The sequence below is a fragment of the Dendrobium catenatum genome, unplaced genomic scaffold, assembly GCF_001605985.2.
Source record: "Dendrobium catenatum unplaced genomic scaffold, ASM160598v2 fragScaff_scaffold_323, whole genome shotgun sequence".
Lineage (NCBI taxonomy): Eukaryota > Viridiplantae > Streptophyta > Magnoliopsida > Asparagales > Orchidaceae > Dendrobium > Dendrobium catenatum.
The window spans coordinates 2824440-2838188 of record NW_021318785.1 but is presented as its reverse complement, the minus strand read 5'-3'; the positions used below and the strand labels follow the sequence as shown (position 1 = coordinate 2838188).

The 13749-nt window shown below is 42.3% G+C and overlaps 1 protein-coding gene across 4 annotated transcripts; it reads right to left on the bottom strand.

The window, feature by feature from the left end:
* Positions 1–3013: 3013 nt before the first annotated feature.
* Positions 3014–11067, bottom strand: LOC110115886 (pentatricopeptide repeat-containing protein At1g05670, mitochondrial). 4 transcript variants are annotated; one of them, XM_020849294.2, is made up of 2 exons: positions 8526–11067; positions 3014–3457 (listed from the first exon to the last, which is right to left on the bottom strand). In XM_020849294.2, exon 1 carries the CDS (start codon positions 10992–10994, stop codon positions 8799–8801), a length of 2196 nt encoding a protein of 731 aa, XP_020704953.1. In that variant the 5' UTR covers positions 10995–11067; the 3' UTR covers positions 3014–3457; positions 8526–8798. The 4 variants fall into 4 exon arrangements, with proteins under 4 accessions (XP_020704953.1, XP_020704952.1, XP_028549408.1 ...); XM_020849293.2 differs by having other exon boundaries at positions 3014–3439; XM_028693575.1 differs by having other exon boundaries at positions 8620–11067.
* Between the last annotated feature and the right edge of the window lie 2682 nt (positions 11068–13749).

Sequence of the window (13749 nt, the reverse complement as noted above, 5' to 3'; positions counted from 1 at the left end):
CAAGGCACAGGAACCCAAGAGCCATCCACGGGAAACGAATAGACAAGGGGAATGAGAAGAGACAAAATTAATGAGCTACTAATAAATTAAAAAGTGAACTAAAAACATAGCTCATAATGAGCTAACTCTTAGTTCAATAAATGAACTAAAAACCAGCTCAAAATGAGCTAAATCTTAGCTCAAAAATTAATGAGCTAGCAAGCTCAAGGGAAGTCAAAACCAATTTTTTTGGGCTTGATTTGACCCCCCCCTATCTACATCACTTTAGCATCTTGATGGCACCCATAACTGATGTTTTGAAGCAAAAAAAAATTCAGTTGGAAAACTAATCAACAAAAGAGCTTTGAGAGCATAAAAAATGCATTAATAACAATGCTAGTTTTAGCATTGACGAACTTCAACAAACCTTTTCCTGTGGAAACTGATGCTTCATCAGTAGGGATTGGGGCTGTGTTATCTCAAGAAAACAAGCCAATTGAGTTTTTTAGCGAGAAGTACAATAGGGCATAAATGGACAGTGTATGAACAGGAGTTATATGAAGTCGTTAGAGCATTAAAACAGTGGGAACATAATCTACTGCAGCAAGATTTTGTCCTGTGTAGCGACTATGCGACACTACAAAATATCAACACTCAAAAAAATATCAACCGCATGCACACACGATGGATCATGTTCTTACAAAAATTTACTTTTGTTCTAAAGCATAAAAGCAGGGCGCAAAATAGAGTGGAGGATGCTTTAAGCCGCTGAGCAGCTTTGCTCACACAGCTGCAAACCGAGTTCATGGGGTTGGATTGCTTCAAGGAATTGTATCTAGATGATAAGGATTCCAGTGAAGTATGACACAAGTGCATCAGCAAGGAGCATTCAGAGGATTACTCCATCAGACACTGGTTTATGTTTAAGGACAGCCTGCTTTGCATTCCTAAATCATCATGGCGGCAACTCATTATAAAAGAAGTGCACGAAGGCGGATTAGCATCTCATATTGGCCTAGATAACACCATTTCGCAACTCCAGGATATATTTTTTTGGCCGCACTTACGAAAGGATGTAGCACGCTTTGTGGAACGGTGTTCTGTATGCCAAAGCTATAAGGAAGTAGACAAAATACCAGGCTTTTTTACCATTACCTGTGCCAGATTCTATATGGGAGGATCTAAGTTTAGACTTTGTGTTGGGACTGCCCCGCACACATCGTGAAAACGACTCGATTATGGTTGTAGTAGATCGTTTTTTCTAAAATGCACATTTGATAGACTGTAAGAAGACCTTTGACGCCTTGAACGTCGCTAAACTATTCTTCAGGGAGATCATAAGATTACATGGCGTGCCCCGATTGTTAACCTCTGATCGTGACGTTAAATTTATAAGTCATTTTTGGCGGCAACTATGGAAAAGAATGAACCCACAGCTTCAACTCAGTTCATCTTATCATCCACAAACTAACGGCCAAACAGAAGTTGTGAATTGGACACTGGGAAACGTACTCCGTTGGATGATGTGCTGGGATAAGCTGAGTTTGCCTTCAATTCAATGCCCATCAGATCGATGGGTAGGTGCCCATTTAGTATTGTCTATACTAAGTTACCCAATACTATTGTTGATATTGCAGTGCTTCCAAAATGTACCAACAAGGTGACATTCATCTTGGCCGAGCAATTTATAAATATGTTATCTAATGTTCGTTTGAAGTTTCAACAAACTAATGAAAACTACAAACAACAAGTTGATGCGCATCGAAGGGAGAAAGTTTACAACACAGGCGATCTGGTTTTAGTGTGGCTGTGCAAAGAATGTCTACCCCCAGGAGCTTATTCTAAACTTAGTCGTCAAAAATTTGAGCCATTCACTGTGCTACACCGAATCAATAACAATGCTTATGTTATTGATTTACCGAGCAAGTTCACTAATTCGCATACCTTCAATGTTGCTAACACGTATCCGTATGAGCCACCTGATGACGGCGGGGTTAGTGTTGATTCAGGAGATAACAGTCTTTCTTGTGCAGGGGATGAATGATATGGAGCATATTAAGCTAGCTGACCTACGGAACATTCTATACACACGTTCTCTGAGTAGTTTGTTAGGAATACTCCACCACTACTGCTATTATTAGTGTTTTAGTAATTATTATATTTTTGCTGTTTTGTTTCTACTTCGGCATTAGGCGGTGAAGGAAGAAACTACTTAGGCAGGAAGTACAGGAGGAGGAAGCAGCTTTGTTTTTCACTAATTTTCTAGTAAATACTAGTCACAGTAACCTGAGAGTTACTGTTCTATCAAATCTTCTATTTGCTTTGTTCATCTTGCAGATTCCTACATCAAGGAAAGCCTTAACGGAGCACATGGCTCGCAACTCTATATTGCTACTTTTGGCCTGCTGAGATATATTTTCTTTATTTAGTTATTATTTTACTTTTATATATGTTTTTCTGTTATGAGTATTCTTTTAGTTTCGCTGGGAACCTTCTCCATCACCTCGCACGTTCCTGTATTGCTGAGGAATGGACGCTACTATTCGTGTTTTTCGTTTTGGCGTTTCACTCGTATTTGGTGGGAAGAGCAACTTGGCCGGTTTTACATTTCTATGTTTGTTCCACAGGTATTATGTTCTGCTTGATTACTAAATCCATATTGTCCTTAACTCCTTAAGGTACACCAACATTTAGATAAGTATTAATCTTTACGTTAAAACTATGCAAGGATTCCACTGAAAAATAGTTTCATAGCTAATGATCAAAGGTAACGTACAGTATCATTTAAAAGGAACAGACAGATGTCCAGCAGTAAAAGCAGATAACTACAGGGACTGACTAAGTACTGATTTGTAAAAAACAGAAGACAAATTTGGTTATTTAAGAGCAATTTGACTTCCGAGGACCAGAAGTCGAGTTTATTCAGCAAGATCAATAATGCAGAATGAAGATAAGGCATGTTCTAAGGTTTTACATAAGATAAAAATGGAGCTTCATCTTGGCTTTAGAGCAGGGGGGAGTAGGAGATGGCAAATGAGAAAAGGCGGCCTTTACATACATATACGTGACCAATATTCAACAAATCACTAGTCATGTGATCATTAGTAGATTAATAAGCCACCAAAAGTTGTTCTCACTTCTTAGCCGAGTTATTAATAATTCATTTTCACATAAGAAATGCATACAAGATATCTACTTATCCAGTGTAACATAGGCTGGAGTGAATTCAGAGTTCAAAAGTTTGGCCATGCAAAAAGACAGACTGCTTCACCATTCTAACCAGCTCTCAATGATATTAGCTAATCTCATTCCACTGTTCTTACCTCATTTACATCTGCAACTTTGATGCTAGAACCTGGACATGATCACACTCCACCAGTTTTTGTCAATTCTTTCACATAATCCTCGGATTTCCTCCCAATAGTACTGGTGGTTGCTTATTTCTTGATGACGCCACTTCCTAACATCAAATTACAATCTAAAACATGAGAAAAAAGAAACAGAAAAAAAGTATTATGGCACAAATTACAAGCAATGCTAATTAATAACACAGTAGAATCATCCTAATCCTAGCAAATTAGCCATGTCAAATTAAAAAATAACAAACTAAATGTCTAAATGTAAATACATGCTGTTAGAACAGCTCAGCATATATATCAAATAAATAATTATTCTTGCTAACCTATTAGAGCTGTACGCATGTAAAGAGGTTTCAATATGTTATTATATATAGGTTTCTAGCCTGTACTCAGGATAATAAGATAACAAAATATATTCTACTTTACTGTTCATCATCTTCTTTATCTGAGTTCTTGAGCTTATCTATGGATACTTGAGTTTCTACATGGTATCAAGAGTGCTTAGGTTCTGACGACCTGGCCATGGCTGCTCAAGCCTCCGCTTTCCTTCACGGCCGCTACCACAGGCGGTGCTTCGTCAGCTCCGGCAATATCCCCTTCTCTTAAGTTTGTCATTTCTAACCTAAAATTTCTGGTTCCACACTCCCTTACTCCGGATAACTTTCCTATTTGGAGCACTCAAATCGCCAAGTTGCTCAAGGCGAATGGGTTTGCTGAGTTTCTTGATCCCAAACTGGATTCAGAAAATGCGGATCCTAATCAAGATTTTCAAGGCTGGTCCGTCACGGATCAAAATCTCGCCACTGCAATGTGCTCCACAATTTCACTGTCGGTCTTACCATATGTGATTCATCTTGAATCAACGCACGAAATCTGGTCCACGCTTCACACTCGCTTCCAATCGTCTAATCGATCCAAGGTTATTCAGCTCAAGAACAAGCTTCACAATATTTCAATGCAGACACTGACCATGACTCAGTATCTAACTGAGATCAAGAAGATTGTAGATCAAATTTCATCCGCGGGCTCCTCGGTGGATCCTGAAGATGTAATGATCTACATTTTAAACGGCTTACCTCCGAAATATCAGTCGTTCACGACAACCATCCGCACGATGCAGAATTCCCTCTCTCTTGATAGTCTGTACGCTCTTCTCATCAGCGAAGAGATACATCTCAAAGCCGCGACAGCCAAATTTCCAAGAATGCCTGAAAAATCAGTCTGCACTTTACACCTCCAGGGGTCGCGATCGCCGTGGTTGGAGCAGATCGAACACCGACACTAACTCATCAAATAGGTCATCCCAAACCCCTGGCACCAATGCCAAATCTGTAAAAAGAAAGGTCATCAAGCCGACGCGTGCTGGCATAGGCTCAACATCAACTACACACCGAATCAACAATCTTCCAAGAACACCAACGCACTTCTTGCCAGCAACGAAAACAACACGTCTGTCGACTGGTACATCGACTCCGGAGTGTCCTCTCATATGACCAACACGATAGACAATCTCACCACCTCCAACGCCTATAACGGTAATGACATGGTAACGATCGGGGACGGAAGGTCCGTCTCAATTGCCCACACGGGAACGGGAATCCTTCCAACCCCCGCAGTAAGCTCTTCTTTCTCGGCTTTTACATATTCTCTCTCTTTCTTACAATTTACTATCTATTTCTAATCTTGTAAAAGATAATCATATCTCTATAACCTTTGATGCGAATGGATTTGTTTTTAAGGATCGAACGAGCAATCAAATTATTCTTAAAGGTCCATGTAAAAATGGATTGTATAAACTCGCCACTCAGCATAGCTCTCAGAACAAAGGTCTTTCGGCTATCCGCAAACCAGTCATTGACTGGCATCTTCGGCTTGGACACCCTCACAACCGTGTCCTTCAGACAATCTCCAAAAACAATCCCTCTCTATGTATTTCGTCCCTACATTCTGTTTGTAACTCGTGTATTTCTTGTAAAGGACACAAGTTATCCTTCGAACTTTCTACTAGTAGAACTACTGCTCCGTTAGAACTGGTTCACTCGGATGTGTGGGGACCGTCCCCGGTCCCCTCACATCAGGGATTCCAGTATTATGTAATCTTTTTAGATGATTACTCTCGCTTTATTTGGTTGTTCCCGCTTACGTTTAAATTTGAGGTTACCAATGTCTTTATTCATTTTGTAACATTCATTGAACGACAATTTAACCGCAAGCTAAAAGTTATAAGGACCGATGGTGGTGGTGAATTCGTGAATCACCGGTTTCAAGCTTTCACACGGACGGCAGGCATCAGTCACCAAACCTCCTGTCCATATACTCCCGAACAAAACGGGATTGCGAAAAGAAAGCATCGACATATTATCACCACCACACGAACGCTTCTTCATACTGCTGGGCTGCCTATGACATACTGGTTGGATGCTGCTACCACGGCAACCTACCTTATTAATCGCCTTCCCTCCATCACGACCAAGAATTCTTCTCCTCTTCAAAGAATGTTCCGAACTCCACCATCCTACGCTCACCTTCACACATTCGGGTGCGAATGTTATCCTCTACTTCCTACTATTCATCGCACCAAACTTGCCCCAACATCTCCGTCGTGCATATTTCTTGGTTATTCTGACAGTATGAAAGGGTACAAGTGTCAAAATCTGGTAACAAACAAAATTATTTTCTCTCGGCATGTTCAATTTAACGAAACTATATTTCCATACAAGAACAGGGTATCTCAAGATCTCCCACTCCCTAGTCCTATACCATCGTCACTATTGATTCCCACATCAACCTTAACGACCACCAAGTCTCTGGTTCAATCGAATAGCCGCAGCACAGAGGCTCAGATCACAACTCCGCCCATCCATCTGCCCGCACAAGAACTTGTCACTCCAGAACATCACAATACCATCACCATGACACCAGCTCCTACTCTTCCGCAGAAACATCATATGACCACAAGACAACAAACCAGCTCCCTCAAACCAATATAGAGACTCAACTTGATACATCAGGAACAATTGCACTCTGATCCCACTTCCTACACTGAAGCCAGTAAGAAGTTCGAGTGGAGACGTGCCATGGCAGAGGAGTTTTTTGCTCTACAAAACCAGGGCACGTGGGATTTGGTGTCGCCTCCGTCAAATTGCTCTATACTTGGCTCGAAATGGACATATCGAACTAAGTATAACTCGAATGACTATGTAGCTCGTCTCAAAGCCAGACTGGCGGCGCAAGGAAATCAACAGAAATATGGCCTGGACTACCGCGACACATTCAGTCCGGTAGCAAGGCTATCGACCATTCGCATTCTATTTACAATCGCATTGTTCTACAAATGGCCAATTCATCAATTGGATGTGACAAATGCGTTCCTGCACGGTGACATTCATGAAATCGTATACATGAAACAACCCAAAGGTTTCGAAGATTCAACCAATCCTAATCACGTGTGTCGCCTACGCAAAGCCATCTATGGACTCCGCCAAGCTCCACGTCAATGGTATACAACCTTTACTTCATATCTACTTCAACTCGGGTTTTCACACAGCCAGGCGGACCCGTCCTTACTACTCCTGCATCGAGACCATACGCAACTCTATTTGCTAGTATATGTGGACGACATTCTCCTAACTGGCAATTATAATTCCGCAATGACGGCTTTAGTGAATCAACTGAAATCCAGATTCACGATGAAAAACCTCGGTCCAGCTAATCATTTCCTTGGCATCAAGATAGAGTCCACACCAGATAAGTACTTTCTTTCTCAAAGTATCTACGCCAGTTCTATTATTCAACTCGCCGAGCTGCAGAAATGCAACTCGGTAGCTAATCCCTCTGTTACAAAAATGACAGCACAGTCGTCTGATGCTCCTCCATGCTTCAACACATCAGTTTACCGGAAAATTATAGGTTCTCTTCAATACCTTACACTGACCCGCCCCGATATTGCCTACGCTGTCAATGTTCTCTCGGAGCATATGCACGATCCAGTACCTCCTCATACAGTCATGCTGAAGAAACTGCTCCGGTACATTAAAGGAACAACAGAGTTTGGTCTCCCCATTACACGATCAAATCTATTGCTTCGCACGTTCTCGGACGCCGACTAGGCGTCGGATCCAGTCACCAGAAAATCAACTTCTGGTTTTTGCACATTTTTAGGTGACACTCTTGTCTCCTGGACTGTTAAGAAACAAACCACGGTTTCCCGCTCTTCCACTGAATCGGAGTATCGAGCGTTGGCATCAGCTACGACAGACACAATCTGGCTTAAAAAGCTCTTAGCGGATTTTCGCATATCTCATCCTCAACCGGTAGATATCTTCTGTGACAACACATCTACCATTGCGTTGGCAAATAATCCTGTTTTTCACGCACGCACAAATCATATAGAAATTGATCAACGTTTCGTTCGTGATCACATCCACAACTTGCGGACATCCTCACCAAACCGCTGGCCACTCCTCGGTTCAAAATTCTATGATCCAAACTGACTATTGGACTCAATTGTCAGCTTGAGGGGGAATGTTAGAACAATTCTTGCTAACCTATTAGAGCTGTACACATGTAAAGAGGTTTCAATATGTTATTATATATAGGTTTCTAGCCTGTACTCAGGATAATAAGATATACAAAATATATTCTACTTTACTGTTCATCATATTCTTTATCTGAGTTCTTGAGCTTATCTATGGATACTTTAGTTTCTACACATGCTAGTATAGATCCTTTTTTATTTAATAATTCCATATTTGATTAAAATAACATAGCTCCGATATCATACCTAATCATAACGATAAAAGATTAAAAGATAAAAAAGAGGATGAACTGCATTCTGATATCATACCTAGTGCAGTCTGTCAACGAAGTTCAACTACATATAAGACTGGCATATCCTATTTCCAGCATTTCATTGGATAAATAATTAAAAACAAGCATAACGAGAAATCCAGTTTTCTTCAATCCCAGATGGAATTGATCACCATACCAATTTCTTCGAATATCCAAACTAAGGGAAATCAATATAGAAATAGGATAAAATTTAATGTTCTTAAAAATAAATGAGCATTAAATTCCCAAAGTCAAATTAAAAGGAAGAAAATTGATCAAGCTATGAGAGCAAACCTCAAACTAGTGTAGTGCCAAATTAGTAAATGGAACGGAAAAGCAGTTTGAAATGCAGCATACCTGAAAATATATCATAGAATGCTACGCTTTTGCCTCATGGAAGTTCTAAGCTTCAGGACAAAGTCGAAAACAAATCAAGTCGTTTACCGCTCACCAGAGTACAAAATCAGCCGCTTGGAAATTGTGGTCAGGCACAGTGCACTTTCCAACAATTTGATAGCTCATTCATCCGGTTGGCACAATCGGCTCCATTTCATGTTCCAGAGCACACCAAAACATTGTAATACGCATTCAAAGTATTCTCTATTCCTTTACACATCAAATTTCGCAAACTTAAGATCCAATAAGGCATTTCTCTATTGCTTCATCACAAAGCTCGAGGGTCCGTTCAATATTCCCTTCATTGTAGCTCAAATCTATGAAAAGATTATATATATTCTTATTGGCGACATGACCAACATCTTGCATCTCTTGAAACAATTGTTTTGCCTCCATAAACCTCTTCTTTCTGTATAACCCTTCAATAAGTGCATTGTATGAGGTAGCACTCATTCTAAAACCTTTCCCAATCATTTCCTTGTGAAAATAACACGCCTCCTTCATGTTTCTTGCTTTGCAATGCCCCGTGATCAGAATATTGTATGTCCTCTCATCTGGCAAGATCCCTCTAGAATGCATCCCCCTATATATTTCTGTCACAACTTTCATGTTCTTCTCCATGCTGTAATTCTTTAACAAAGCATTATAGGTAGCTGCATTGGGCATTATCTTCTTTCCTAACATCCATTCAAGAAGCTTTTGTCCATCTTCTAACTTTCCCGCAGCGCAAAATCCATTCATTAAGACATTGAAAGTGACAATGCTTGGTTGGATGCATTTATCCAACATCTCCCTAAGGAGACCGTGAGCTCTAGTTAACTCACCAATTTTGCAATAAGCATCCATCAAAGTAGTGTAAGTGTAAGCATCTGGATTAAGTCCTGCTGCTTCCATCTCCTCTAAGGTCTTCATAGCCTGTTCTATGTTCCCTGATTTGCAAAGCCCATTGATTAGTGAGTTATATGTACATACATTCAACTGCAATCCTTTTTGACAAATCTCATGCAAAAGCTCATTTGCAGCCTCCAACTCCCCCTGCTTGCACAGGCCATCAGAAAGAGCAGTGTAAGTCACAATGTTTGGCATCAAGCCAGCCTGCAACATCTCCTCGTGCAGTCGAAATGCCTCCTGCATCCTGCCATCCTTAGCATATCCATCAATCAACACGGTATAAGTGACTTGATCAGCACTTAATCCTTTTCTGAGCATTTCCTGGAAGAGCAGGTCAGCATCAATGATCCTCCCGCATCGACAGAGGCTACTAATTAAAGTAGTGTATGTCCCAGCATCAGGAACTAACCCTTTATCCTTCATCTCATCAACCAGGCGATGCACGGCAGATAGGCTACCAATATTAGAGTATCCACTGATTAAAGTAGTGTAGACAGCAGAATCAGGAACCACACCTTCATTCTCCATCACAAGAAGTAACCTTTCTGCCTCCACAGCCATCCCCTTCTTGCATTGAAGGGCCATTATGCTGTTAAAAGTGAACTCATTTGGCTTCAAACCTCTGGAACGCATTTCTTGAAACAAATCATAGGATCTCTGAAGTTCCCCGGAACGGCAATACCCATCGATAATGGTGCTATAGGTGATGACGTCTGGCAGAACAGTGCCCTCAGAGTTCATTTTAAGCAATAATTCGCAGGCCTCCACCAGCTTCCCCACTCTGCATAGCCCACATATCAAAATATTATAGGAATTGGTATTCCACCTAACGCCAGAGAGCGGGAACTCAACGAAAACATTCAGAGCAGCATCAACGGGAAGATGCGAGAGGAACGCATTGCAGGACTCCACTGAGATAACGACCCCAAAAGCAGTGAGGTGGAAAAAGAGTGAGTGGGCTTCTTCTATCCTTCTGAGCTCCACCATAGCGCGAAAGAGGAGATCGAAAACCTCTGGGGCCAACGACCAATGGCGGTAAGTGTAGATGACCTGTTCGATGAAATTCCTATAAGAAGCGATTCCCTGCCGTAGAAGCTGGCGAGCGGCGCCTACCCGGCCAGAGACAAGAGCGAGGTGTGCGGCGATCGCTTGAGCCTCGGCAGGTACGACGAAGCGAGTTTTGCCGCGGAACCAGCGGACGAAGGAGAGGGCGATAGCAGGGTGGAAGCGGAGTTGGAAGAGAGCCCAAACGAGGTGGTCGGATCGGAGGCGGTCGGCAAAGGGGATGAGAGTGCGATCGAGGGAGTGGGGACGTCGCTGCTTCAGAGCGGTGGTGAGGTTGTGGACGAGTTTGGCGTCGGTGATGCTGAGCTTCTTAGGGGTGTACTCAGGAAAGGGGCGTAGGTTGGTGTTAAGTGTGTCGATGGGCGTAGAGGGGGAAGAGGACGAGAACGGCCGGCGTACTGAAGAAAAGTCGCCGCAGCGCCGGTAAGAGGATAGGGCCGAGATGCGCGGATTCTTGAGGACGACCGAGCGCATCAAGGAGCTTAGCGCTTAACCGAAAGGGCGCCTACCGGCTCACTAGATATTTGAGAATCCTCTTTCTCGAAAACTGATTTGTAAATAACAATTCTAGTATTTTAGTGAGATGGGAGAACAAATATAATTTTTTTTTTAAATTTCTTTTTTAAGGAGCCGTATGTTGGATCTCAAATCTGATTGGCTTTTTGGGATGACTTTTTTTTTTTAAAACTATTTTAAAGTAATTTTTTAGTTAAAAAATTCAAGATCGGAGCAGCTTGATGAACAGTTTCTGTTTGCATAATAACTGATTTTGACTGAAACTGTCCAGGATCGGAAGGAACTGGCGGCCGAACAGCTCATCCAGCGAACCGACAATGATTTTGGAAAGTTGAGTGAACACATCAAAGTCAAATTTCAGCCGTTCAATCTAAATCTAACATGGTAAAGCCATCCTCAATCTAATACTAACATTTTCTCCCAACCCTATCCCTCCCGACTATTGCAGTTGCATTCGGTTCCCCTTTGTCTCTGTGAAACTCATCCTTGCAATGTACTTGTCATCGACGGCTGGAGCTTCTTGATGGTTCAGATGTGCTCGTTCCTTCTCACTTCGCCGACCATAAAGCTTTTCATCTGAGAGGATTTGGGAGTCATTAATCAAGAAAATTTATGAGAACCATTATTTAACATCTGAATATGTTTTTTGAATTTTTCCTTTTAAATTTGTTTGATAAGGTTCTTGTTTGTGTCATTTACTCATGATAGTGTGCATTTCATCATTTATTCATTTTCTGCAAAAATTCATGGTTGTGACAAATCCTAATTTCATATTTATTCATTTTATGCTTGTTTAAAAATTTATGGCTGTGCAATGTTCTTGTTTGTGTCATCTGAAAAATCATTTTTTTTATTTTGTCAAATACTAATAACAAATTAAAAACATTAGGGATGAAACTAAATTCATAAAATTTCTCACATTATCTTTAAGGTTTGAATAACTTGGCAAATTCAAGAATGTGATTGCAATTACTTGGATCCAAATTGGTGCTTGTATTTCATTAGGGCTTTTCCAAATAAACTAAGAATTACAGTATGATTCAATTATTTGGGTCTTTCTTAAATCAAATGTAACAATGGAATTTGTTGAATTTGCTCTAGAGAGGAAGAAGCACTTCCTCTTGATCTTGAGAGAGGAGGAGGGAGAGAGAAGAGGGAGGAGAGCCAAATACAACAAAACTTTATTTCTTGGCCTCACACTTTGCCTATTACAAACTAGCCTATTTATAGGCAAAAACAAGCTACACAACTAGCTACACTAATGACTTTACAAATCATACAAGAAACCTATACAAAAAGCAATCCTAAATCTAGGAACAATACCCAACAATCTCCACATTGGTCTTAGATTTACACAACAAAGGATACCCATTGTTCATAAAGAACAGCCAAAGAACAACCCTGCCGGTCTCCCCCGCCAAAAGCGTCCATCGACAATTAATAAATTTATCAAGAATTGCTCCATCATCTTCTTGAGTTTCCTACTCCACCTCCCGACAGATCTTCACTTGTCGCACTGTGTCCTACGCAGTCGATTCACGAGCACTATGTGCCCCGCTTTCGTGCCCTGTGCATCCACCAGGACCCTGCGCCTTGTGCCCGCGCCCTGAGCCTCTAGCCCGTGCCCGCGCCTCCAGTCCGAGTCCTATGCCTCAAGCCAACGCCCACGCTTCCACTCCGCATCCTACACCTCCAGCCCGAGTCCTATGCCTCAAGCCATCACCCACGCTTCCAGCCCACGTCATACGCCCCAAGCTCGCACCCGCGCCTTGCACTAATGTGGTATGTCTCCAACCACATCCTGCACGTATCCACCCGTGCAGCGAGCCCTGCACCTTCACCTGCGCTCCACTCGTCACAATCCCACGCCTTGCACTGCTGCATCAGGCCAGCGCCCTACGTGCCTTTCACCAGTGCCCCACACTCCTATGCGACCTCCTCGTGCACCGCACAACTTCACACCTCCAAGCTCTCTGCACTCCCGGCATTGCTCCCCAAGAACATGCTAACTTCACCACAAAGATCTCCTGGACTCCTCCTCAAAGATCCACTTGAATCCACCTAGTACCAGTGCCAGCAAGCTTGCATCAACGTAGTCTGGCTGCAAGAAATCCTTGAATTTACGTTGCCTTCTCAACTTGTTAGGCAACTGCCGATGTCATCATGACATCATCTTATGCATAATCAGTTTCCATGTTTCCAATGACCTCCTGCTTCAAGATCGCCTTTCACATGTCCTAACCTCGTTGCTTTTTTGGCCGGCTAAAGGACCGCAAAGCCCTCGCATCCAGCTTCTTGAGATTTCTTGCGTGCAGATTAGCAGCCCAAGCAGCACAGTCACCATCCGTGCCTGACCCAGTTTATCTCCGGAGATCAAATCACGAAACCAACGTCTGTCTTGAACGTATCTCCCAGCTCGGACCATCGCATAGCCTCGATTGCGGCACCTGGCCGCTTTGCCTCCGGCCAGCGTTCGCCCTGACCTGATCAAGAACCACCTTCGAACGTCCAACAGTCGCACTCACCGATCCACATGACAGTCCGGAGCCGTCGCCTGTGTCCAACGACCAAACTCTCCTTCGTCGAATCCGGCGAACCCTGCCAAGATCGCCTCATTCAGTTTCTTTCGATAAGAAACCTTCTCTCCTCCACCTCGAGATCGCCACCACCGTGACTATGATACCAGATGTTGAATTTTCTCTAGAGAAATACA

Excerpts from the sequence above, each read along its gene's own strand:
- LOC110115886 (XM_020849294.2), bottom strand. The coding sequence starts at position 10,994 with ATGCGCTCGGTCGTCCTCAAGAATCCGCGCATCTCGGCCCTATCCTCT.